The sequence below is a fragment of the Astatotilapia calliptera genome, chromosome 12 (assembly GCF_964374335.1).
Source record: "Astatotilapia calliptera chromosome 12, fAstCal68.1, whole genome shotgun sequence".
NCBI lineage: Eukaryota > Metazoa > Chordata > Actinopteri > Cichliformes > Cichlidae > Astatotilapia > Astatotilapia calliptera.
In genome coordinates, this window is record NC_137433.1 from 40313115 (window position 1) to 40340323 (window position 27209).

Genomic DNA, 27209 nt, shown 5'->3' on the forward strand with positions numbered 1-27209 from the left:
GTCTCTGTTCCCTCTGTTGTAGTGCCTGCATGTGAGTCTGTGTCTTTTGTTCAGTCTGTGTTATGGGTTTCCTGTTTTACTTTGAAAGTCCATGTCTGATGTTAATGTGTCTTGTTTTGCTTCCTTTGTCTCGTTAGGCCTGATTTGCCCCAGCTGTGTTTCCCTCCTGTTACCCATTCCCTGATTGCTCCCTCTGTGTATTTGAGCCCTGTGTTTCTCTGTGTCGCGATCTACTGTTTACCTAGCTGTGTGTTCTGTCAGTCCTCCGGTGTAAGTTTATTTTGATTTTTTTCTAGTTATGTTATATTTGAGTTTAACATTAAAGCTGTTTTGAGTTCACATCTGGCTCCGGAGTCTGCACCTTGGGTCCTATTCCTGTCTGCACACAGCCTACACATTACACTGTCCAATAATATGATGCGAGACTGGAGTAAAATACATCCATGGATTGGCACTTTATTAAAGAAGGAGCATGATAAGAGCACAAACACTAACTACAACTAAACAAAATGCCTTCCTTTTATACTCTACCTTTTCAGGTGAGTATCCGGAATAGCCCAAGTATGGGGTTAACTAATCAACATGAAAACATAGCCCTCCACACAAACAAACATACAATAACATTAAAGCACATAACAAACATATACATATTTCCAACACGTACTATAAACAAACCAATAACATAAGCTTCATCCGTTACTTTATAAATTAAAACCCTCTTTAACCACACTCCCTAACCTGGCACACTGGTCTGCTCCAGGAGCTCTTAAACAGGTGATTGAGCCGCTTTCACTCTTTTGCTCCACATCCTGCAAGAAGCAACCAGGACAGGTGAGTACCTTTACAAGTTCTAATTTCACATATATTTAGGTTATTGACATATGATTAACTGTAAACAGCTCTAACTTTGGCTCTTCTCTGACACAGGTAGGCCAGTCCCCCTGTCTCTTCACCTTCACAAGCTGTCAATTTAATCGTATGTCAAAATAAACCTAATAAAAGACTCCATAAGAACGAATGTGTTTTCTTTATTACCCTATTTTAAATTCCCAATCCACCCATTTATCATTAACAATGCCACCAAGGTAATGGAACCCCTGGTCTCCATTACATTTACTCAGATGTTAAAATTGAAAACACTGATGTTCCATCCTGTTTGGAAAAATGTTTTTTTGAAATGAAATGAAATGAAAAAGATTACTGAACAGTACCAATAAGCGTTGTGAAAATTTTTGTGCCAAGTTGAGAAGACAGGAACATTAAATGCACACATATGTATATGTTTTTAAAACTGCAAGTATTTTCCATGCCGTCAGAAAACATGGGTTAAAATAAACTGGTTTTTGTATAATACAGACCTGTGGTATATGTTATTAAATAACTTGTTACAGTTTCAAGAATAAAACGTTATATTACCAAAAGGGACATAATTTGTCTAAAGTCACTATTGATCAATATTTACATGTTTAACTATTTATGGTCTATATGTAAACGTCCCTAACAGGGTGGAACACAATCAGAGGCCATGTTTAAGAAAACTACCTGTAATTACTATCTTATCTATCCCTGAGCTTCACCATAATGGATTACATATAGTTAAACGTGTCAGTATTAAAACAAATAATAAAATATAACACAATATAAAACATATTAATGCATGCTCAATCATCCAGGTATGTCTGTGAAGGTTCTCAGTCATCCAGGTCATCGTAGTCTAAGGAGCTTGGAAAGAAAAGCGTCTGGACTTCTTGAGTTGCTTGAAGACGTTTCACCTCTCATCCGAGAAGCTTCTTCAGTTCTAAGGTCAAATGGTGGGGAGTCCCAGATTTAAAACTCCCACTGGGTTTAAATCTGGCTGCAATGGCTGCAATCACAGCATTGTAGATGGTGACAGATGTACCCTTAGGCCCCCTCCTCGATTCAGAGATGGTCTTTCCCTTTTCATGTAAATGAAAGGGAAAGACTCCGCCCTCAAACCAGCGTTCCTCCCTGTCCAGGATGTTACATCCTCATAATTGAAAGAGTGTCCACTGGCCTGTAGGTGTAAACAGACTGCAGAGTCCTGGCCTGATGAGGTGGCTCTTCTGTGTTGTAGCCAGAGGTTGTTTGGTTTCCCCGATTTATAAATCCTGCCAATCCTCCTGCACTTAACAGCGTGCACCATGATCCTTGGGGTCGACCAATTTTTGGTATTAGTTTAGTTTTTTAGTTTCAGTCATTATGCAAATGTACTGTTTATAAGGTTTGGGGAAAACTGCAGTCAGCTGAGACTGAAGAAGTCACCTGGATGATGATGAAATGTTTCTCCCACTGATGAACAGATGAACAGAATCAACCTTTGGGAATATAAAACATAAATATATATTTTTAAAAAAGGTATGAAGCTAAAATGTTGCCACAAAAAGAATCACCATTTATCAATGCTGCAGCTGGGCGAGCGATCAGCGGCTTTGTCAATAAACTTCATCACATTTCTGCATGAAATAGAGAGGACACGTAACGTATTGATCAGCTGATTTCACTCAGTTTGACCTTCAGACGTATGCACCAGTCAGAGCTCCAAGTGCAGTATGGGTGACAATGTTTTTGCAGAGCTTCATCCATACAAATTAAAGAGTCCTTGAACTGCACAGGAGGAGGGGGAGAAGGAGATAAGATAAACCTTTATTATTCAGAGGACGGGGTGGAGAGGACGATGTGGAGAAGACAATGTGGAGAAGACGGGCTGGAGGGAGAGTAGGGTTGAGGCAGCTCTCTTCCTGCAGAGTTCGGCTGTCTCTGATTTGTCAGGTTAAAGTGACCTGTTGTTGATCTCCTAAAATTATAATGTGATGATCGTCTTAGTGTGCAGGGCCTTATGTGATGTCATAAGATTGTGATGTAATATCCTGTACGACAATGTAAAAAAACATGAAGTTCAGTGAAAAACATTTGGTTGCAATCACATCGTCCCAGGTAATGTCATTATGGGACATTGTGCCTGGGGGCGGGGTCAGCAGAAAGTGGCGGTGATCAGACCGAAGGTCAGCAGGTAAAGGTGTGATGCCAGAGAGGAGGCGGAGTCCTCAGCGTTCTCCAGGCAGCCGTTCTTCTTCAGACACACCCTCTGCTCGCAGAATAAACCTGAAGGGGCACGTGGCATCATCAAGTTGTTCTGTGACATCATTGCATCTCCCAACCCACCTACACCACCTGAGCTGTGTTTACCTGTGAAGTTTTCAGGACAGATGCAGCGCAGGAAGTCGACGCAGGTTCCTCCATTCCGACAGACCAAACGCTCACTGTCGCACACGTTTGCTGATGGTGAAAGATCATCGATCACCAATTAGCTCATCGATAACATGAGGCGCATCATATTCAGCCCCTCTGTGTACCTGTGCAGCTGGCCCCGCCTCCTCTCCAGGTGTATCCAGGTAAACAGGAGTCACAGCGCCTCCCCGTGGCTCCATCTTTACACTGACAAAGACCCGAGTCCAAGCATCTAGGAGACACGCTGCCGTCTGCGTGGCACTCGCACTCTGAGGACACAACATCCCAAACACGTCTGTGTTACACCTTACATGTACAGTGTAAACAGGACTTATTCATGCAGTTTGCACAATGTCAGTCTGACTCTTACTGTTTCCGACTTCATTCTTACTTTTGTTTGTGTCGCTGTTGTAAATATAAAAATATATAAATTCCTGTGCTGTGTCATAGTAGAAGGCCCTCACCTGTGGCACTCCAACTGTGTTATTTGTTGTTTATTGTGGAGTGGACCATTTTTCCTCTTTGTCATGCTGCTGTAACACGACAATTTCCCCTGTGGGATCAATAGACTATCTATCTATTCACTAGCTGGGACCACATCCTCAGGTTGGACAGTGTTACGGCCCCGCCCATATTTTGGATCACGGTGTTTGGATTTTGTTCCGAGTGTCCTGTGCCAAGTGCCTGTTTTAAAAAGCCTTCTCCAGCAGCAGACCATCCTTGGCTTCCAAACCATCTTTGATAAACGTCCGTGTGTGACTTTAGAGAATCATTAAGTTTTGTATGTCGGTTGTAGACACTGTACTGAAGCTGCCTTATTATTTTCTGTACTTTTTGCTCTTGTTTATTAAATCAGGGAGTTGGTTTTTGTTTTTCCCAGGGTTTAGGTAGCACCTCCCTTTTTGGAATAGCTTGCTTTGTTTGTTATTTTGGCCTGTGTTCACCCCAGAGTTAAAGTTTTCAGTTTTTCGTAGCAATGAAAGCACCTTAACCTGTAAACTGGCTTCTGGATATGGCTCTGGGGAGCGAGGCGGGGTCACTTTCCTTTTAACCCTCATGTTGCGCACCTGTATTCCTAGACTGGGACGTAACAGATTGTGTTTTTAGTAGATAAGTGGATGACGTGAGCATGAATTGAGCTGTGGTTTGGGAACTGGCAGTGGCTCCTGGGCAGATCCCCACATACTGACAAAAATGCGTATGAATAGCTTGTAGTGCCACAGTGCGGCAGTGGGGTTGGTCATTTATAGACAGAGAACTGGACGGGGCGTGTACAGAGGTGTGGTCCTGCTCCTGAAAGATATATGATCTCCATTCTACCTTTTAGGTCTGGCTCAGATGGGTTACTCACTGTGAGATATTAACATAAACTAATGTGATAAGACAACCTCTGACCTGTGGAACATTGTGCTGCCGTTTGATGAGAATACACTTTGGTATCTTATAAAGTCAGAGCTGTGTGAAGACATCTGAGGAGATTTTTACATGTTCGACCTGGTTGTCATAGAAGAGCTCAAGACCAGAGCTACGGTTCAACCTTTAGATGTTTTACAGGTTTCTAACTTCACATTGAGCTCTATCTCTGCGTTTGTGTGCATGTTACAGACCAACACAGACGTTCTCGTCAGTCAGCGGCAGCGAGGCATTTCGGTAGTATCCAAGGCGACAGTACTGACAATTCTGCCCCCGCGTGTTGTGTTTACAGCTCACACATGTGACCACGTTGATGAAGTCGATGTAGCTGCAGCGGTTGGAGTGACCATTACACTCACAGTCTGAAGGAAACACACACACACACACACACACACACACCTGTGTTCAAAGAAGGACCACCCACAGCCCCACCCACACCCCCCGGACATCAAACATAGATTGATGACACAACATGAACTTTGATGGGGAGACATTGTTTTATTAGTGCTCATCATGGTACGTAGTGAAATAAAGGGGGAGGAGTTAGAGCAATGAGGGGCGGGACCAGTGCTGATAGGAAGGAGTCAGTGTCTACTTAAGTTTGTGAAAAAAAATTTCTGGACACGATCAGTGTATCTGGAGGTGGTTGGGGGGGGGGGAGTCTATTTCACTGCGAGGTCTGTTTGGTGGGTGGGGTCAGGTATAGGGTGGGACCAATGACTGTAGAAAACATGGACGACGTGACAGCGCCTCCTCGCATTGTGTGTCACTACCCGATCCGTACCGGAAACCCGATCGGTACCCCGCATGCGCAAATCTTACGTCACTTCCTCTCTTTGCGACATTCAATATATTTGAATGATGCGGTTAGCGCCCAGTTAGCTCCTAGCATTTCTCAACAGCTCTGCCTCCTTTTCGACTGCCCGGGACATTTAAACAATGGATAATCCGTATGCAAAGAAATTCATGCTTTTCTCCTCAACAGAGAGCGTCCCCCGATTGAGCAACAGCGCCGTAAAATAAGAAGAATGGCGCCTAATTACAGAGTTAATAATGCAGACTTTGTAATATCTCACGTGTAGATTCATCAGCCAGATTAAGTGTTTACTGACAATTGACAGTGATAGCGGACATCATCATCACTATTCCAACAATCCTCTCCTCACAGACAAGCATAAACACACTCGACTATCGCTAAATCAGATTTAACACACGTTTGTAATGACGATAATTCAGTTTATAATAGGGTTTATTCGCTCGGTCAGCAGGTGGCGGTATCCTCGTACACTGGGGAGTAAACTGCCATTAAACGAACAGAAGAAGAAGAAAACATCTGCACATGCGCGTTACGGATCAGGTAGACCCGATTTGTACGGTCAGACTTTACACATGCGCAGTAAGGATCGGAGAGTCCTGATCCGTAACTTTCTTTTTATTTTTCGTTTTTGTCTACATTGTACTGAAACGCTTCATTATTGCAAACATTTTAAGATATACTTGTTATTCTTAACATCTTAACAGATACTCTGACCCATAACTATCGTAAAACGCTACGACCGGAAGTAGAAACCTTTCGCGCATGCGGGGTACCGATCGGGTTTCCGGTACGGATCGGGTAGTGACAGTGACATTGTGCAAAAATGAAGCCAAAATATCCCACTTGTGGAGGCTGCCATCTTGCATTTTTGGAGCCAGAGTCTGCGCAGTGGTGACTTGAGGTGGAGCGACTGCGTCACGCTCCCGCCCACACACCCGCTGGACATGGCCGGAAACACGCCCCCTACACTTTTTACGTAGCCCGGCTGCTCCAGTTTTTAGCTGGTTTACCGCGACTGACGACTCGTTAAATTAAGGTAAATACAACCACGTCACTGTTATGAGAAAGAAACACAGCTTATCATCTTATAGTTCTACAACATCTAAAATCACTCTGTTGTTAATTAGTTTGCTAGATTAGCCGCTAGCATACGCACTGTGTTGGAGGCTTGTTGCTAGCTAGCTAGCGATGTTACACACCTGTTACTCTAATAGTCTGTTATTGAATGATTCAGGACTCCTTAGGTTTTGTTTCCATTTTTAGACAGTGATGAGATCAGCTGCACACTCCACAGAGGCCCAGAGTTACTGTTAATATCAAAAATATAACGCTGTCCTTTGAGATTTTAACATAAGACTGTGAGTGTAATGGATCTAAAACTGTTTAAATCTCTATAGCCTGGTAACATGGAAACTTTAAAAACATCAGCAGGAGGTTTCAGTAGTGTAGTCTAATTTGTTCTTTTCATTTAATAATAGAGTCCATATTATATCAACAGCTACATTCACCCTGGAGAGAAACTAGTGAGGCAGACCATCAGGACCAAGCTGGGTTTCTGGGTCCAAAGGTTTGGAGAAACTTCTTGCCTTTCTTTCATCACAGCTGTCCTGTGCCAGCTGTTCTGTTGACCCACTGAAAGAGGTTTCATTTAAGAAACACCAGGGGTCCGTTCTTCGTACCTCGCTTACTACATCCAAGATCGAATGACACATCCAAGATCAAATCATCGCGCTAACTTTGAGCTCGCTATCCCGGTTCTCCGAACAAACCTGTTGTTGACGATCAGTACAGCTGGATGAAGTAATGTGAGATCACTGGGTGGCTTAACAGGGGCTACGCATCGATAGTAGAAACATTGATCGGCAACCCTTTGATTGGTCGGCGAAAATGTCGAAGGAGCGCACTCGGTATTTTTCGGCAGCAGAGCAAGAACTCTTGATTGAGGGATTTCAGGAGTTTCAGAGTTTAATTAAAACGCAAGGGAACACTGCAAAGGCTGCAAAAGCAAGGAGAGAGGGCTGGCAGAAAGTTGCTGACAAATTAAACTCGTAAGTAATTTAATAATAATAATAATAATGGATTGGATTTATATAGCGCTTTTCAAGGCACCCAAAGTGCTTTACAATGCCACTATTCATTCACTCTCACATTCACACACTGGTGGAGGCAGCTACGGTTGTAGCCACAGCTGCCCTGGGGCAGACTGACAGAAGCCAGGCTGCCATATCGCACCATCGGCCCCTCTGACCAACACCAGTAGGTGGTAGGGTAAATTTATTATATTATATTACATTATATCATATTATATTATATTACATTATATCCTCTTTCACATTAGAGCCACGACAGGACCCACTAGAACATGGGAACAAGTAAAAGTGAAATATAAGAATATTTTACAGAATGGTAATATTTATCACTTATGTTGCTTGTTGTCTCTTGGAAAGAGACCCTGAAATAATCTGTTTGTTTGTTTATAACAGCAACCAAGAAAAGGGCAGAGCAAAAAAAAGACAGGTGGTGGTCCTGCACCCCCTCGTCAACAAGTTGGTTAAGTAAATAATATCCTCACGGGAATATCGATATCTCTCTATGAGCACACTGTCGCGCTGAGCTAAAGGATCCTGTCTATCCCGCAATATACGCTGGATTCTGAGGACTCTCCTTATCAATCTTGCACCTTCTGCAATGGGTGGCTCGCGTATACGGACAGGACATGGCTGCGACAGGCTTCCCAAATCCACCTTCGCTTTTATAGCCGTGGTCTCTCATCTTGATTACATGAAGTAATTTACTATTACTACTCTAAAATATGAATTACATCTGTAATAATCACATACATGTAATAGAATGATTAATAGTACATTTCCCTTTTTTTACGAAATGACCTGTATGTATCTGTGTGACATCAATAAAAGGATCAAGTGCTGCATTATCTTTAGTTACATTGATGTTATTTATTTATGGTGAAACAGTGGTAAAATATCGCTGTTGCTTTCATATAAATGAAGCGGACATACCTGAGTGGCCGCGATCTAATCCTGTTTACATAAAGTAAACCTGCTCCCGAGCAGGTTTACGCTTACGGATCTGTTGCTATGACAGCAAGTCCCGGATGAGCTTCGGAGAACCGAACGATCCAAGATCACGCGAAATCGTCAACAATCAAATCCAGCTAACTTACTTAGCGAGGTACGAAGAACAGGCCCCTGGAAGACTGAAGCTCATCGCATTGATCAAGCAGGACTCATGATCTTCACCAGCAGCTCCCTCACAGGGAAATCTTCAGCACTCCTCCGTAGGCCCGCCCCAGAAGATGGATAAACCCAGCATTTCATGAACACTGTGATGGAGACCTTTGGGTTGTGTAATGTTATAAATACTCGGATACTCCCCAGAGGCTCCAGGCTTTTACATAAAGATATTATATTCAGTCCTGTAGAAACTTGTATATTTAAAAATATATGATCCTCTCTGGTTACTCTGGTATGAATAACTCTGAATCACTTTATGGTAAATAACCCACCATCTGCAAAAAACTGAAAGAATTCCAGATGACAAATTTGTAGTTAAACATACAAGTGACGACCTTTGACCTTCATCAGGTTTTATTTAATTGTGTCAGAGAAACTCAAACGTGCTCTTCATGCAGCTGAGTACATCAAGTGTTTAAAACGGAAGCTGTGCAGGTCTGAGATCAGCAGCTAGGGATGGTTATCGTTTAGGTTTTATCCGATACCGGTGCCAAATCGGTACTTTTGAAACGGTGCCGGTGCTGAAACGGTGCTCGAACCGGTGCTTAAAGAATAATAATAATAATGGATTTATATAGCGCTTTTCTAGGCACCCAAAGCGCTTTACAATACCACTATTCATTCACTCTCACATTCACACACTGGTGGAGGCAGCTACAGTTGTAGCTACAGCTGCCCTGGGGCAGACTGACAGAAGCCAGGCTGCCATATCGCGCCATCGGCCCCTCTGGCCAACACCAGTAGGCAAGTAGGGTAAAGTGTCTTGCCCAAGGACACAACGACCAGGACAGAGAGCCGAGGGATCGAACCGGCGACCTTCCGGTTACAGATGCGATTCCCAACCCCCTGAGCCACGGTCGCCCTAGGAACAAAAAGAATGGAGAACACAAACTTGGTCCAAAAACCTCTCATGTTTAGCTGTTTTTTGTAAAAAGATAACAATGTTAGCCTTTTCTGCAGCTATGGGGCATATATGGTATCACTCTTGGCTGGAAGCAGTGCTTAAACAATGGAAAAAATAAACTTTGTCCAAAACCTCTCATGTTTAACTGTTTCCCACTTTTTCTTTGGTCATTTTAGCCTTTTTGGCCAGGGTGAAGGGAGCATCTGCCATCAAACAGGAAGACAGCCGCATGTAGCTATGATGATGTTTGCTAGTTCACCTTACATGCATTAATGTAATAACGTGGTTAGCCTACTCAACGTAAATTACACACGAACAACATGAAGCTACTCACGCAGAGAAGAACGGCTGCTGCTGCATCATCATCCTCATCATTTCTGCTACACTGGCAGGGCTAGGGGCCAGGACTCTCCTCTCTGAGTTTTTGGGGGATGTTGCATAACAGGCAACCCACCCGCAGTAGATGCGCTCGGTGTGAGGTCTCGCAGCAAGCTATCAAATACGGCGCATTTCTGGGCTTTTAAAAAAAACGCTATGCGTCGCCAGGTGTTTCATCGGATTCGAGGTGTTACCTCCTTTGACAGTATCACAGTATCAGCTTAAAGCACTTGTTGCTGCTGAGTTTGCATATTTTGCTGTGAAGTACAGCCCGACTTTGACCGCTTCGCCCTGGGCGTTTTTAATCTGTAGCTCTGCTCTAAAAGAACGTACGTACCTGGGCCCGCCTACTATCCTCGGAAACGTAAAATGATTGGCTAGAAGTTCAGGAAGAAAAAGCACCGAAATAAAGCACCAAAATGTGCGCTGCTTTTCGGTCTGGTTACTACCGTTTATGTCAGAACCGGTGCCATCATGGCACCGGACACCGGTACCCATCCCTATCAGCAGCTTTGTGAAACACCAAACTGAGGTCCTGTTAATGCTGATATACAGTGACACAGTTACATGAGTGATTAATCGTTTTGTTTTTTTGTCTTTAACTTTATCAATAAAACAGCTGCAGCTTTCACTACAGCACATGTGGCACTTTAACCTTTGTACTGTTTTCATCAGTTCATTTTGCAGTTAACATGTGAACATGTTGGATGATCTGTCTGCTGTCACTGGGTGGTGCTGAGGTCTGAATCTGAGGGCAGCTCCTGTAATCACAAACAGAACAGAACCATCACAAACTGAAATATAAAGTTTATCTCTTAAATCTAAAATAAAGCTGATCCTTCTGTCCTCACACACTCAGGATCTGAAGCTCTTCTCTTACATTTTTTCAGTTCTACAGTTTAATCCATAGTTACAGATTAATGAGGAGTTACTGAAGTACAAGCTTAAAAAAATGGTGTTACTGTCTTTACACATGTGGAGACTGAAAACATGCAGCTGTTTTAAGATATTTAATAATCAGCTCTGCACAGGAGCTGAAGCAGGATGCAGCCTGTTGCTTTTACAGTATAACACTTGTAATAAAAGTACAGTAACGGTAATTAGTGACTGAGCAGCGCAGAGCGTTTCTCTTGATTTCTTCAGTCAGGGTAAATTCATTCACCTGCACAGATTAGCTAAACGAACCCTGACAGCCGAGTGCTCATCTTAGCTAGCTAGGTCTCAGGAGCTAGCTAAGGACGGTAGTTACGGATTAGCTTACAAACACGTTTAACTTACCGAAAAAGTGCAGCGGGGCCTCGGGTCCTTCTGTCGGGTAGTCCAGTTTACTGAAGAATACCTCAGGCTGTCAGGTTAAAACACTCGGTCGTGTTTTCGTAACGTAAACGCCGGTCCTCCTCTCAGAGCCTACGCTCTATCTGCTATTCCCGAACAGAGATACGCAAGTTTCTCCGTGACTGCAGCTGCCAGTCAAAGCTGCTATGATGACGTTTCACCCCAATTTAACATCACCGCAGTAGGAATTAGAATCAAACTTATGGGAAAGGAGACCCCTTGGACATAAATCAGCAACTATTGATAACAAAAGAAAGAATCTATGGAAAAAGATTATCTGAGGAGAATTAATTAATTTTAGTCTGACCCCCGTCCCATCCGCTAACAAGGAGGAGGCGGGGTTTATGACCTATACTGCAGCCAGACACCAGGGGGCGATAGAGACGTTTTGGCTTCATTTTTGGGGACCTGACGCGTCGTCCATGTTTTCTACAGTCAATGGGTGGGACACAGAGGTCTTACCCTGGAAGCTCACATAGGCAATTTTGGACAGCTGACTGAACTTTGGTCCTCCTGGAATCAGGATCTTCTGGGTTGCTTTAGACACAAAACCAGGTGCGTAACCAGTAAGCATGGCAATATGAAGTCAGGGTCACCACTGCATGATCTACCAATCAGGGATCAGCACAACGTTTACTGGATCTATTCATCCTGTTAGGATTTTTACCATGAGGGTTACATTACTACTACCTGCCAGTAGGTGGCAGTATGGCAGTACAGTGACTGCATTCTGTACCTTTCTTCTCATAGCCTTTGTCCTCTTTCTCCTTCTCTCCTTCGGCTTTAGATTTTTCTTTAGTTTCCTCTTTGGCTTCAGGCACTGCTTGGTTCAAAAAGGAAATGAAATACTTAATTTGTATGAGGATTTTGATGTTTTCTGTTTACATTTCTTCTAAAAAACACTAAAAACCTGCCATTAATGCTTCAATAGAAAATGGTTTCAAATTTGCATAAACCTACAATCCGCCCAGTGTCAGTAATCTGACCAATCATGCCATGATGGAGAAATCTCCAAAGGTTCCACTTAACACTGAAACTTTCAGCCATGGAAACAGTACCCAACCCTTGGGCAAGATACTAACCCTAAGTTGCTCCATCAGAATATGAATTTGTGTGCATGTACTTAGAAAGCACTAAGTTTAGAGTCAGTGCTTGTGAGAATGGGTGTGATTGGGTGAATGTGACATGTTGTATAGAGCGCTTTGAGTACTCCGGGAAAGTAGAAAAGCGCTATATAAGAATCAGTCCATTTACCATGGATGGATGGGTTGATGGGTGGAGTAATCTATTAACAACAAGGATACTTTCTACACTAATATCTGTTGACTGTGAATCCTAATCTGTTGTTTTTGTACCTTTTTCCTTTGTTGCCTCTCTTGTCATTTCTTGTTTCGAGTCTTTCTTTTCCTCAAACTTCAACCCTCCTGATGGTTCAACAGATTCCTCTCCAGAAGACGTTCTTTCCTTTTTGTTTGCTGTAGAATCTACTGCAGGATTCTCACTGCCTGGATCCACTCCTGGATCCACATTAGGAATGTTTCTGTATGGCACAGAAGAATCTGGACCACTTGATTCAGATTTTTCATTTCCTGTCTCTCCTCTGCCTTGCTTTACTGGAAAAGATTCCTGTCCAGCATTGATAGAATTAGATCCAGGCGTTTCAATATTGTCACTTGAAACATTGCCAGGTTCAACCACAGGCATGGGCTGAGAATCAGATCCTGAATCTTGTCCAGGGCCAACTGACTTTGGGTTTTCTGGAACTGGGAAGGTAAAGTCAACAGGTGCTAAATCACCAGCAGGGTCAGACTGATCTATAGTAGCGGACTTTGTGTCTGATACAGGACCACCTCCATAGGGAGGCAACACGGAGTCCACAGGAATATCTGGAGCTGGAGGGGTAGCATCAGGAGGACGTATTTCTGGAGATGCCCCATCAGGAGAAGGTACATCAGGAGGAGGAAAATCTACTGAAGTATCTGGAGTCTTAATGGATGGCCCATCTGGAAGTACATCTGGAGAAGGCGGATCAGGAAAAGGTAGGTCAGGAGGAGGTGTATCGGGAGGAAATACATTACGAGAAGGCGGGTCGGGAAGAGGTACATCAGGAGCAGGTTTGTCAGGAGGTGGTCCTTCCAGAGGGAGATCAGGACGAGGAAGTTCTTGAGTAGGTACCTCAAGGAAAGATATATCAGTAGGAGCTCCATCAGGAGCTGGAACATTGAGGGAAGATAAAGCAGGAGGAGATGGTGCACCTGGAAACAGTACATTGGGGGTTGGAACAAAAGGAACTATTTCATCAGGAGTGAGTGTATCTGGAGATGATAGATCAAGAGGGGGCATTTCTGGTAGCTGTACATTATTAGTAAGTGTAACTGGAGATGATGCATCAGGAGAAAGTGTATCCGGAGATAGTATATCCAGTAAAACATCAGGAGAAATTACATCAGGAAGGGCTTCATTAAGAGCAGAAGGTATATCCACAGAGGGAGCTTCCAGTGGTAGATCTGGAGGAGGTACAGCCAGAGGAGGTATATCAGGACGAAGAGAAATTCCATCACGTTTTGTTGTAAAGAGAGTATCTCCAGCCTGACTGATACGGACAGATCCAGTGGGGAGAAAGTTTTCAGATTGAGACCCGTCACCTGGGGAAAACGTTTCTGGGATGGTTGTTAGAGGCAGAATTCCAGCTGATGGTGTTGGGACAGTAGGTGACACAGCACTGCTCATCACCTTCGATATATCAGTCCCAAGCACACCAACGTCTGAAGTGGAGTTATAGGGTGGACCCAGTGGGTCAGAGATAGACCCTCCAGTGTCAGTACTGCTGCCTTGGACAGTGGGGGTGGTACTGGTAGGACGGCTGGTGGTACTGTCTAGTACTCTGGGAGGTGGTTTTTCTCCAGTCTTCAGACGTGGATTGTTGGGTGGAGCTGTGTCTGTGGTAGGTCCAGCTGTACTGAATGAGTCTGTAAAGGCAACAGAACCTGTAGTACTAATAGTACCACGGACAGCAGTAAGAACTACTGTACCAGTTGTGAGTGTTGAGGTAGAGTCAATAGCAGTTAAAGGAAGGTCAGCTGAATCATTACTACTAGTAAAGTAAGTCACAGTACTAGAGTCAGTCATGTATGTACTGGTACTTGAATTGCCTCCAGTATTAGTAGAAATATCAGCTGAAACCATAAGAGGACCCTCTGTGCTGTTATCAGACATTAATGTGTACATGAATGTAGTCAAAGGAATGTCTTTAGGAGAAGTTGGGTCATTCAAAGTCTTATCAGTCATGCGGTTAGTAGTACTCAAAGCTGTATTAGTATCAGTTTTAGTAGTACTGTCAGTTACAGTATAAGTGGCTGTAGTACTGTCACTGGTAGTTGTAGTAGTAGTACTGTCAGCTGGGGTACCAAAGTCAGTTTTAGTAGGAACAGTAGCTGTAGTAGTTCTGTCAGTTGTGGCTGTAGTAATGCCAACAGCAGTATTTGTGTCGGTTGGCGTCCTGCTCTCAGGTACAGTAGTAATAGTAGCAGTAGTAGTACTGTCAGTCACTCCATCTGATGTGGCAGGTCTATCAGATGCTTCAGAGTTAGAGTCACCACCTGCTGTCAGAGAAGAAGAGTTACGTCTCTTTAGTAATCTTTTCTCTACAGTCTGCAGAACAGGGTACTGGGGCTTTCCAGTCTAATTCTCTGGCTGTAAAAATAAACTGGTGAGCTGGGTGTGTCCCACCATGAAGCCAGACCAGAAAAAGAATGAAAACAAGATCTTTTTACAGCTAAGAGACTCCAGGGAGGTTTTAATGAAAGGGAGTGCAATAAATGAACATTCTCATAACAGCCACGCAGATGGTCAGGCTGACAGACTCCAGAGTAAACCACCTGCTCTCAAAGGCCTCCCTGGAACCAAAACCTGGTCTTAGTGGAACTGCAATCAACCCCATCCCTCATGCAATCCCTAACCAACAACAGAAACCATTTGAGCCATTAATCTTCTAGTCTTGATGCTTATTTTCTTCAAGTCCTGTCTTTAAATCTGAGACCAAACCTCCTTCTCAGCACCCCAAATATCAACATGTTTATACCTGTCCCCTAACAGTCTGAACAGCAGCGCTATTTTAGAAATTATACAGATGTGTTCACACCATCAACAGGTCAACATTGTACAATGAACCACAGCGCAGAGGCTCCTTTTGCAACTGAACCTGGATCTCAAGGTTCGTACAGTTTGGGTTTCTTTTATGCATCTAGCTCATCCTCAGTCACCTGATCTCTGCCATGGCTCATCAGCCTCTGCTCTGCTTGGGTGGGGTTATTATCTCTGGTCCTTCCTGCATAGGGTGCTGAGGCCATAACATTGGGTTTAGTTTGGAGTCTGTTGCAGCCCATCCAGCCACATCTCATCTCCTGTGATTGTAAGAAACACCCGGTCTGTGTCCTGCAGAGGCTTTATGGACACTAACAATTTCTAATGCAGCTAAATCCACAGACTGCTGGACAAATCCTCTCTTTAGCCGAGACTGTTTCCACCCTGTGCTTTAGTCTCAGAAACTTTGAATCGCGTTTGTCCAGAAATTTGAGAATTCAGCTGCTGACTCCTCAGATCTAAAAAAGTCAGTCACTAGCTGATCTACTGATCTATATAGCTTATCTGTTGATCTCTATTCAGTCAGGGTTGCATCTCTTAGGATGAGTGTGTGTGTGTGACAACTAGCAACTTAAAACAACTTACACAGACTAAGAGCATGAGCGGCTCATCTGTTAACTACATAATTAACATCCAAATTTTCCTTGTAGACTGCTATCGTGTGACTGACGGGGATGATGTAACGTGAAGTGAATTCAGCTGCTAAAAGCTCACCTTAGACAAGCTGCACAGAAACGCACAGTTGCTTACAAGTGTAAAGTGCCATGATGCAACACAGACAGGTGAGCAGACAGACAGTTAAGACAGCTAATCAGCTGAGCTGTACTTACTGGCTGCAGGTTCTGTTGCTTCACCTGAGAAGGACATGAATGGAAACAGGTGTAGAGTTTATATTGCTGTTTGCAGGTGCGTGTCTGTGTGCATGTGTAGCTACATACAGGCATTGGCAGTGCCTTTGGGCAGGGGCAGGTATGATCCTGGTCTCCAGGTGCGAGATGTGAACTCTCGGCTGCAGCTCTGACAGTCCTGTCCAGCCGTATTGTGGTCGCATTCACACTGCAGTGTCGCATCGCGCAGCGCACACTGAGATGCATGTAGGTTGCACTTACACCTGAGAAACACACACAAAGAAGGGCTTAGCTTCACCTGAACTTTTACCAACTCATATGAAACTCCTGAAACTAGACCACTAAGATGGACGCTGCTCCTTAAACCTGCATTCTTTCTAATGTCCAGCAGGGAGTGACTCCTCTTGGCTGTGAAGGAGTCTGACTGGACAGAAGTGTACGAGCCTTCAGATCGCTCAGGCGATCTGAGCAGTGAGTACTTTCAGGTCTGACTGAATACAACAGTTTGTCCTGCTCGAAGCAGGCCAGGATTTAGGGCGGGGCTACAGTGGGACTGGTTGAGTTGCTTGTCATGTCAAGATGGTGACAGTGTTCAGCTTGACCATGGATCATCTATCCTCTGTGTATGTCAAAAGTTGCTGAAAACCCCCTGATGTCAGGTAAGCTTTAAAAGAAAATTCTTCTGAATGTAGTCCAATTTCTTTCCAAAATCTCAAATCCTAATCCTCTTAAACTGGCCTCCCTCTCTGTTCTGCCCCCCTACATGACTTTTTGTGATTAGCTGTAATGTTGGGGAACGCCTGATGATGATGGCTGGCTTTTGGCTCGTCTTGGTTGTGATATAGAGGTTGGTTAACTGGTTTTGGCATTGAAATGGTACATTAGTGTTTGTTTGTGGTTGTTTAGTTTGTTACCCAGTAGGGATGTTGGTCTTTTCAGGGCAAGGACTTGTTTGTCTCATTTGTGAATGTAGCCAGTTGTTGCTGAGTTATAGTTAGATTATGGTAGGTCTTTGTTGGTTACCTGGCAAAAACATCAATGTTGGAAATAGCATAGAAGTATTTCAGCAGGTTGTCTCTCTGGACGTAGGTTCCTCCCAGTGCCGGGCGGAGGAGCCTCAGTCGGAGGTTGGTGAAAGTGAAGAAATCTCTGAGTCCCTTTGTGGTCTCCATCCGAGTGTACAGAGCGTCCATGTTGATCAGCTTTGGACCAGCAAACACCCCGAACCGAGCTCTCACCTCAAACACCACAGATTTCTCTTCCTGTTGGTGAGGAGAAGTTTCAGATAACCACAAATAAATATAAGCTGTACAAATGTGTTCTGCATACTGTGCGGGACCAGCATCAGGGTCCAGTTACAGACCTTAGCGCCGACCCAGCGGGAGTACTGCTCGGTGCAGATGACCCGGGTAATGTTACTTGGTGCTAAATCAGAGACTCGTTTGGGCGACATGCCGAACGCCTCGAGACAGTCGTCGGCATAATACTGATACGGCTGCCAAGTGACACCTGAAACACAAACGCTGATTATTTGACAGTTCACGGTGTTTGTGACTTCCTGTTTCCTGGTTTCAGAATCATCTCCAGACAAAATCCATCTGTAAAAGCTTCATAAATGACTTTGTTTCACCCACATCCATGGATCAGAGGAGACAAGGGTTTCTGAATGATACCCCTCAGACTCTGCACTCAGCTAATTACTCTTCAGTGAAGTTGATCAGCTGAATGTTTCAGAAAATCTCTCAAACATTAGTCAGAACAGGTGTTTAACAGGTTTCCAGTCACCTTTGTCGATGGATTTCTCCAGCACCATGCTGGTTGGACGGCCATATTCGAAGGTAACAACAATGTCATCGACCACCTCCAGACTCTTGTTCCAGGTAAGGGTGATGTTGGCCAATAGGGGCTCAGGAAACCTGGACCATGTGATTGTCTGCCAGTAAGTGATGAGCCCACCCCTCTCCCTGTCTCCCATGAGCTGAGGAGGGTGAGACAGGTCTGGGCTAGAGGCGTCGCACTCATCGCTGCACAGGTACGGGTTCTCCTGAGGAAAGACCACATTGAGCACCAATATTTGATAAAGCACGAACACGGGCTGTAAGTTTATAAACAATCAAGAATGTCATTGTCACATTAACATCTGTAGCTCCCGTAACTCCTGAAAAATTGAAAGAATTCCAACGCCTCTTCAAAGCAGCGACTCTGCACATTTCAGAGACAGTCATTATAATCCCAGGCATGGTGTTGCAGGAGCCCCTCGAAGACAAAGGTTGATTGAGAGAAAAGAGGGTGAGTGTGATGGAAGTCCACAGAAAACAGATGTTTTATCAGGAATTTGTTCTTTTTACTTTTACCTCATACATTATACATGCTTCCCTTAGGCAGCATCATTAGAAGACATAGCATACATTTACACTGCTATGCTGATGACACCCAGCTCTATCTGTCCATGAAGCCAGATAACACACACCAATGAGTTAAACTGCAGGAATGTCTTAAAGACATAAAGACCTGGATGGCCGCTAACTTTCTGCTTCTTAATTCAGATCAAACTGAGGTTATTGTACTCGGCCCTGAAAAGCTTAGAAATATGGTATCTAACCAGATTCTTACTCTGGATGGCATTACCTTGGCCTCCAGTAACACTGTGAAAGTAATGGAGAGTAATGAGAGCAACTTTAGTGATAGTTTGCAGGATTTGTATGTTATGTAAATTGCCAAAGAAATAGTGTTAAGACTGGATTTATGTTACCCGTAGACGGTGTGTGGCCAAAAATAGAAATTGGAAGTGGGTTTAGAGCTTGATTTGTGGGCATGATTTGTTTCGTTACATTCTAGTTATTATTTTCACCTGCAAGTAAATTTAAAGGGATAAATAAGGAATTAGTTCATTTCTCAGGAGAGAAATGAAGAGGGGGACTTTTGAGGTTTAAATTCATAGGGGGTCATATGATTGTTGGGTTTTTCTCTGTATCTATGAAGCGCCTTGAGGCGACCTTTGTTGTGATTTAGCGCTATATAAATAAAATTTAATTTAATTTAAAAATGTGTTGTTCGAGGTAGTCAGAGTGGACTGAGATGAGGAAAGACCATAACTTCAGCGCAGAAGTGCTAGTATTAATGGTGAACATGGACCAGCACCAGTGTGGCTTTTCATGGCCAGTGTTTTTAGTTTTATTGTTGCGGGTGCTTCCTGATTTGGTCTGACATGCTGTTTGTAGGCGGTTAATACCGATGACGTTTGCAAACACAAACTGTGCGGTATTCTCACAGCTTCTGTTATCCTGTGTTTAATTAATGTTGACCTTTAACCTAGGCCTCCGTTATACTTACACATACTTTGTGTAGTCATTAAAGGTCAGTATGCTGTACCTTTACAGAGACTCTAACATGTGCAGAGAGGGATTAACACTGATGCTAATCTGATTAGGGTTTGAGGTTTATCCTTTAACTTCAGCTGCCGTGTGCAGGAGATGTGGCTTTAACTAACCAGCACTAACTAATCACACGAAGAGGGCCGAAAACCTGAAATACATGCTGAAGGAGACGTGTTAGACTCATTCCTGTCAGATGATCATGAAAGTGTTTAAATTTTCATGCAGTTTCCACCAAAATATCCAAACTCAGAGTCCAACATCAGATAACTAGGAAACATTCGGAAGGACCCTGGTCTTGTTAGAAGAGACGGCATCTATCCTGCTTTGGATGGAGCAGCTCCCGCCAAATTTATTAAACCCCCCAAAACGTGACCCGAGTTGGGACCAGGAAGCAGAGGTGCAGTCTTACAGGCCTCTCTGGAGTTTTAAGGAATTGGGTAAACTCATGAAATCTGTTCGATCTGTCGCTAACTTTCTTGGTCACCTGACTAGATGTAGTTTCGACATCAGCACCAGTGACAACGACAGAAGTAAACTCACTACTACGTCTCAGTAATATCACCTAATTTGTTCCAAATAAAAAGGTTTTTAAAAATGAATCCTTGTGTATTTAGTTGTCAGCGTGACCACAATGTAATATAAGCCAATTAGACTCCAAAGTTACCTGACAGTTATTCCAAATGTAATGAATAACTTTAACGAAGTTACAAACAATACTGAGTTCAACTAAGAATGTCAAAAACATCAAATCTACATTCAAATTGACCAGTTTATAGAAAACCCCGACAAAGCATGCCAGAGCTCCTCGGGCCGCTCACTCCAGAGCTGAGTGTGAAAAACAGCCAACACTCGATCACCTTTAGCATGAGGTGGGAACAGGAAACAGGTTTGTGTTGAGGATCTGAGGGTTCGCAGCGGTTGGTACAGGAAGAGCAGGTCGATACTCTGAAATGGGATTTAACTTTACTGAGTCAAATCTGAAGAGCAGCAAGCTGGAGTAACATGTTCAGGGTTCCTGGAAAGTTTGGATAGCAAAGCTTATTAATTCCCGTTAAAAGACTGTTACAGTAGTCTGACTCAAAGCATGTGTGGTGGTCTGAATGTAAACTCATTATTGATCCTGTGTGATAAGAAATGTCATTGAATGTTGGGGGGTGTAGATACCTGCACAGATAGCAGGTATCTACGCCCACTCTTCACTTTCAAAAACTGTAAACAGCTCCGTCGACACTTTGAACTGTGAGCATGTCAACTAAACGCTAACATGAGTTGTTCCCACACTTCATAGCTGATTTCAGATCAGTTAGTCACGCAAGTCTCAGGAGGAAGCTGGCGAAAAGCCGTGCAGGTACAGCTGGGATTCAAACCAGGAACCTTCTTGCTTGGAGGCATAACCACTGTTCCACCCAATGTGATTACAGCTGAGTCTGTTTTTCAGTGGAGCCAGTGGCTCCAGAGTCCATCTGCTGCACAGTCTGAACGTCCTTGTTCATGTTCTGATCACGTTACTGCGCCTGTCTAACCCACTGAACTTTAGCGTGTTTCACGTATGTTGTGAGACGCTTCCTGTCCGACTCTCGGGGTCTTTTCACTGACACAAATGAAATCAATTAGCATTTAGTCTTTGCTTCATTACAGCTGTTACATTTATCAATAATTCAGGCAGGACTTCAGCTTCCCAAAGGAACAATTAGAGAGCCAGCGGGATCACCGTGTCCTCTGTCTGTTTGCAGAGGGGTCCAAACTGTGGCTCGGGGCGCCTGCAGGAGGTCATACAATGACTGACAGGTGATCGTCTACTCTTCCTTGTTTTGGTGAAAGATAACGAGCTGCTCACGTTTAAAATGAGTGAAACACCAACAATTTAAATGTAGTCGGAAAACTTTAAAATAATTTCATCAGCAAACAGTTCAGATGCTGCAGCACCAATCACAAGCTCTCTGTGAAGTGAAACCCTCACCTGTGGACAGAGTTCATCTGACAAACTGAAGTTTGTGGAGTGAAAATGATGAAGAGAGCAGAGGTATAATGTCTTTCTGTGACACAGGCAACAGGAAGTCGGCTCAGAGGTCACCTGTGTGTTCAGGTTTGTGATCAGGTGTGTGTGTTCAGGTGCGTCAGACTGACCAGTGTACAGAATCTCTCAGGTGGGTTTCCGCAGGTGATCCCAGGGGGGTCAACTCTGATCTGCATCACCTCCTTCATGTTGGTTGGGGGCGGCTGACAGGCGTAAAACTCAGGCCCCGCCTTTGAGCCACGCAGAGATCGACAGACATCAAACTGACACCGTCCACGCGGCAGCAGGAGGGCAAGGAGGGCGAGGGCGTGTGAGAGGGACATGATGAACTGTCAGGCAAACAGGAAGTTCAGCTGAAGGTCATGCCATAGTTACAGCTTTGCCAGGCCTACTTCAAACAGGTGGCTACCATGGCAACCATCTGCTTTCTGTGTGGTTGTCATGGTGTGCTAAAGGTTTTGCTCGCCGCCCACAGGCCTGCAGTAGAAGAACAGAAACAGAGCATCAAACGTTGAGTATGCCGTGAACTTGAACCAAACATGTTCACAGACAGGAAACAATCTGCTCAAAATGACCTCACTTCCTGTTTGCAGCTGCCACCTTTGGGCACAGGCTTGTGTTGTCTCTGGAAGCTCGCCTGTGCATTCAAAGCAATTATTCATGAATATTTTCTACATTGTTGCCTTCAGCCGAGAGCTTTCACGTGTTTTTGTTCAGCCTGGAAACGTAAGGAGCAACGCACCTTACAGGAGGCTACTCAGTCTGCACGAACCGGTCACTAAGCTGAGTTGGAACCAGGCGCCCCTTCATTATGGACAAACTGTGAAGAAGTCAGAGACCGGGCAGGCCATTTCTCCCAGTCACATCTCACTGTTACTGCTCATGTGACCGTTGAAGACTCCCAGCAGGACAACCGAACCCTACAGGACCTGAGTACTCTGAGCTGTGATTGGACAAGTCCGCACAAGCCCCAGTCGAGACCTGTTCTCCCACCCAAACACGCAGGGAAGCAAGGCTCACATCCACCAGAGAAACGCTGTGAACCTTGGGGATAGAAGAAGACCCGCCGCCCCTCGCCCACCACCTGTCACTGCGGACAGCTGCAAACTGGGGCAGTATCCAGCCCCGCCTTCCTGGGGTCCAGTTCCACAGCTGGAACCGAGCATCGTGCCATCTCTCAGCCTCAGGCAGGGAAGTACCACAACCCGACACCCCCCCCAAAGTGACAATCGCCAAGTTTTTCCTACCAGTATAAACACCCTAACCAGCGGCGACCCTGAAGCACTGACCAGCTACTGAAAGCATCCAGATGTTTGTGACCTGCCGGTTTACCTGAAGTCTTTTAATCAGCCGTCATCATGCAGGAGCAGGTGTGTAGATGTTGCTCAGTGTCCTGCAGCCTCTGGAGAAATAAAGCGAGACGGTCCGAGCTCGGCTCAGAGTCTGTGTTTGTTTGTGAGATGGCAGAGATGATTAAACTGAGACGCTCGGTCCTCCGACTCTTCCTCTTTATTAAAATCTTCCTGCTGATGAAACCGGAGCGGGATCAGTACCATGCCTGACACACACTCAGCGTCCACTTCATTAGGAACACCTCCTCACTAATGTCTCGTTTACTTTCAGAAAATCATAATTTTATCACCTGAAGCTTTCAGATCAGTTTTCACCTGAGACACCTTCGTACACACCTGCTCAGGTTATTTCATCCGTGTGTCTGTCTGTCTGCAAGCACACCTGTCTGTGTGACAGCCACTCACCTGTCTGTCTTCAAGTTGATTCTTGATGAGCTGATTAAACGGGCAATCAAACATTCCTCCTCCTCAGCTCCTCTCTTCTTACTGTATTTCCTTTTGTTCCCTTCCTCTTCTCGTTAATCCTCCTCTTCCTCAGCGAGCCTCCTTCTGTTTCTCCTCTAATCCCTCTCCTCATCCCCTTTTCTTTTCTCTCTCAAAGATCTGTCGCTCTGATGGCTCAGCCCTCCCTCTCGCTCTCTCTCTCTGGATCAGGTGGTAAAACGGTTCATCTGACGGTTGATAGCGAGGGGTGAATAACCCCGCTAGTCACATGACTGGCATCTGATCCTGACAGGAAACAAACTTTTTTCCTCTGAGATTTAATATTGATATTCTGCACCTGCTCAGGTAAACAAAGGTGTCAGTCACAAATAAACGAAATGGCCAGGAATGGGTTGATGGGCGGAGACCACGTCCCCCGGTCTGACAGGAGGTGGAGTCTTTGAGCTATGAGCTGATGATGTGGTGGTTCTAGTTCAGGTCCACCTGCAGCTCTGTGAGAGCCTTTTAGCCAAACGTTACATCGCTGCTCAGTAAAAAGATCCCTGATGATTAAATTATAAAATATATGCAACAAATTTATGAAATCATTGGAGCATTACAGCAAAAACGACCATCAGGGTCAGTGTTGGGTTTAGATTTTATTATTGTCATTTGTATTAGGAAATATTTAACCATATATTCTTAGAGGTGTATAATCAATTGTGTAGTGATAGGTTGTGTGATCTTTAACAGGCTGCAAAGGCTTGGTGCGTATTCCACACTAGAATGCACACCCACATCCTGGGAGCACGGGAGAGGTCGTACCTTGTCTTCATTGTTTTATGGTAGGATTAACGTAGCTACGTCTGTTCTAGTCTAAGTGCTTTTCTGTTTAGATGAACTGCTGGACTTCCTCACCGGGGGGGGGGTCTACCCTCTTCCTGACCAAGGATGTTTGCCTTCATGTTATATGACCCTTTGATCAGCAGTACCACACACACACACACACACACACACACACACACACACACACACACACACAGTATTCTTTGTTTACATGTATACCTATGTAAGATGCTATATGTTAATGACCCTATGCATATTCATGTAGCCACAATAAAAGGAGTGCTGTGGGGAAACCTGGCTGAGAGTCTGACAGTGGTCAAGTGGTGGAACGACGCTTGGCTCCAGCCAGGTCTCCCTCATGCATGAGTAAACCAGAGAACTTTGGTGCCTTGAGTCTTGCTTTTTGCTGCGTAGCAGATTGTCCTTAACGTTCCAGCGAATAGGTTCGAGCTACAAACCTATCAGTCAGATCCTGATGGAAACTTCCTATAATCTCAGGAATCTTTCTGCTTTTACTGGCTAGTTTGAAGAGAATTTTTAGAGCTACGCTTCTTTTGCATCACTGCTGTGCTGTCGGCTCCTTAGGACTGCCACATGTTTTAGTTTATGGCAAATATCTGAGACCTCTGAGGCTTCGCCCCAGCAGGAACGCATCCCAAGCCCATCCTGTGCTTCCAGGACACCTGGATCAAGGCCACTGTCCTGCAGCGAGGCTCCACATATGAGCGCACGGCCTCCTGCAGCACCTCGGCTCCATCCAGTCCATCCTGACTCTAAACCCACCCTGCTCCTCACACAGCTGTTGAGTCCCAGAGTCCCAGATTGTAGTCAATGTGGGAACACCTGGGAGTCCAGTTCCTGCTCTCAGCCACGGGTTGTTTCACTCACCTGCTGAGCTTGCACACGTGGTTGGCATCACTGGGCAGCAACTGATGGCACCTTTCTTGGCTGCTAACCCAAAGCACATTGTGCACTGTCAGCCCTGCGTGCTGCACAATAACATTTACTGTTATTTACACTTAGCTAGATTATTGCAATGGTGTTGTGTTTATTATGTTGCTCTCTTTTTTGCTTGTTTTCTCTTCTTTTTTTCACCTGTTGAGGTCATGTCTGTCCCGTCTCTAACTACTGAAAATAAAATAAAATAAATAACAAAGGTTAATCCAATGGACCGATATGGCAAGGCCGTGATGATGCACTTGGTAAAGTAAATCTGTTGGGCATCTTGGCCTTCAGACAATAATTCTAATGGCTAAAGAACCAAATCAAATAGGCAAAAGAAAACAAACAAACTAAAAACTGATGGCAGAAGATTGGTTTGGCCTACCCCTGACCAACTGCCACTCCCTCAGCCTGGGCCTGTTGGAGGTGACTTCCTGTTAAAAGGGGGTTCCCCGGACCTTCAGTGCTCATTAAGAATCTCAGAGGTCAGGTGATTTTTGTCTCCGGGGAAGCAGAATGAACAAAGGTCACGGTTACATGTAAACATAGCTGGACTGGCCATCGGGCATACCGGGCGTTTGCCCGGTATGCCTCGTTTTTATGGGCCGATGGGGGTTTTTTTTCCCGTTTTTAACCGTAACGGTATAAACAATGAAAGGTGGTGGATTGGCCAGATGCTGGGAGATGTGTAAAGATAACTCAGTTGTTTGGTGGTGGCTATCGCGGAGCTGCCACAGATTCAGTAACATTAGCAAGTGGTGGAGGCCAGCAGGTGGATGACGGAAAGGCAGGAGGAGCAGAGACCCGAAGCAGCCGCCGGTCCGAGTGTCAGGAGAACTGAACTTCAGGTTCAGCAGCACGTTTAAGCTTGATCAGCTGTTGCTAAAATTTATTTAATATTAATTTCTAGTATCAGCTGATGTTTGCTGGAGCCACAGCTGTAAAGCTGCTGGTCATGATGTCGGTTTGGATATGTGGTGAGAGGGAAACATGCAGATGAAACCAGGAGATGTCCTTACTGAATCATCAGAGCTGAACAGGTGATGGAGAAACAGGTTTACCTTTTAGGTGACATGGATGAGTTGAAGTTATGAACTGTTTCTGAGAGACAAATAACACCAGGATCCTTTTCTAAGCAGCTGACAGCTGGTAACTGTGCAGGGGCGGATCTAGCAAAGTGTTGCCAGGGGGGCAGGTAGGGCTTTAACAGGGAGAGGGGGGCACAAGGAAATACTTTTCTCTCTTATTCTCATTTAAAATGTCTCGCTTTTAACAAATAATTATCTGAATCTTACAACAAACGTTTTGATCTGCTGTAAAATGCATAGAAATCCATTATTGTACATAGTAATTTTTTTCAAATTCAAATTCAAATTTTATTTGTCACACACACACACAACCATACACAGTATGACATGGGGATGAAATGCTTGTAGCTGTACAATGCCCAACCATTAAATGACAGAAAAAAGTTTTACAGTATCTACAATTTACAGGTTACTACAAAATTTAAAAATTAACTTAGAAATTTACAGTAAAAAATGTGCAAAAAATGTGCAAATAGCAGAAAGGGTCCAATCATAATTTCTTCAGAAGTAAGTACTGTATATGATGCCAGTATTTTCCCACATTTTCTAGATTCTGTACCAGTACTGTGTAAAATTCTTTCTCACCTGTCTTTCTGTCTCCTTTCACTTTGTAAAGGTTGCCATGTTAGAAAACATATTTTGCCCTGCCATGCTGTTTATTGATGTGGCAAATGAATAGTTTATGAAAATATATCTAAATCTGTCATCAGTAATCAGTAATGATCATGTCTCACCTCTAGTCTCCTCTGTCTTAATTTCAGGTTTTCACCATGTGCTGTAGATAGTTCAGGAGGTTAACTCGACCAAGCAGTCTGCTTCCAGG

General features: G+C 44.3%; 1 protein-coding gene and 2 long non-coding RNA genes across 10 annotated transcripts; 1 reads left to right on the forward strand and 2 right to left on the reverse strand.

Moving 5' to 3' along the window:
* Nucleotides 1-431: 431 nt before the first annotated feature.
* Nucleotides 432-23797, reverse strand: LOC113034056 (uncharacterized). 8 transcript variants are annotated; one of them, XR_013900816.1, is made up of 15 exons: nt 23493-23782; nt 21846-22212; nt 18127-18385; nt 17705-17850; nt 17365-17603; nt 16432-16604; nt 16324-16347; nt 12706-14952; nt 12087-12173; nt 11813-11887; nt 4857-5024; nt 3375-3518; nt 3208-3297; nt 2412-3123; nt 432-2310 (listed from the first exon to the last, which is right to left on the reverse strand). XR_013900816.1 is itself a non-coding variant. In XM_080287508.1 (14 exons), the coding sequence occupies exons 2-14, from the start codon at nt 22056-22058 to the stop codon at nt 2332-2334; spliced, it is 3870 nt and encodes a 1289-aa protein (XP_080143634.1). In that variant the 5' UTR covers nt 22059-22212; nt 23493-23797; the 3' UTR covers nt 432-2331. The 8 variants fall into 8 exon arrangements, 7 of the variants coding, with proteins under 7 accessions (XP_080143634.1, XP_026044130.2, XP_026044132.2 ...); XM_080287508.1 differs by lacking the exon at nt 2412-3123 and having other exon boundaries at nt 432-2336; nt 23493-23797; XM_026188345.2 differs by having other exon boundaries at nt 432-3123.
* LOC145419430 (uncharacterized) lies at nt 10598-11691 on the reverse strand. Its single transcript, XR_013900817.1, has 2 exons — nt 11294-11691; nt 10598-10776 (listed from the first exon to the last, which is right to left on the reverse strand). It is a non-coding gene; the product is annotated as an uncharacterized LOC145419430 (long non-coding RNA).
* LOC145419431 (uncharacterized) lies at nt 11737-27208 on the forward strand. Its single transcript, XR_013900818.1, has 3 exons — nt 11737-11905; nt 13195-13389; nt 27148-27208. It is a non-coding gene; the product is annotated as an uncharacterized LOC145419431 (long non-coding RNA).
* The last annotated feature ends 1 nt before the right edge of the window (nt 27209 follows it).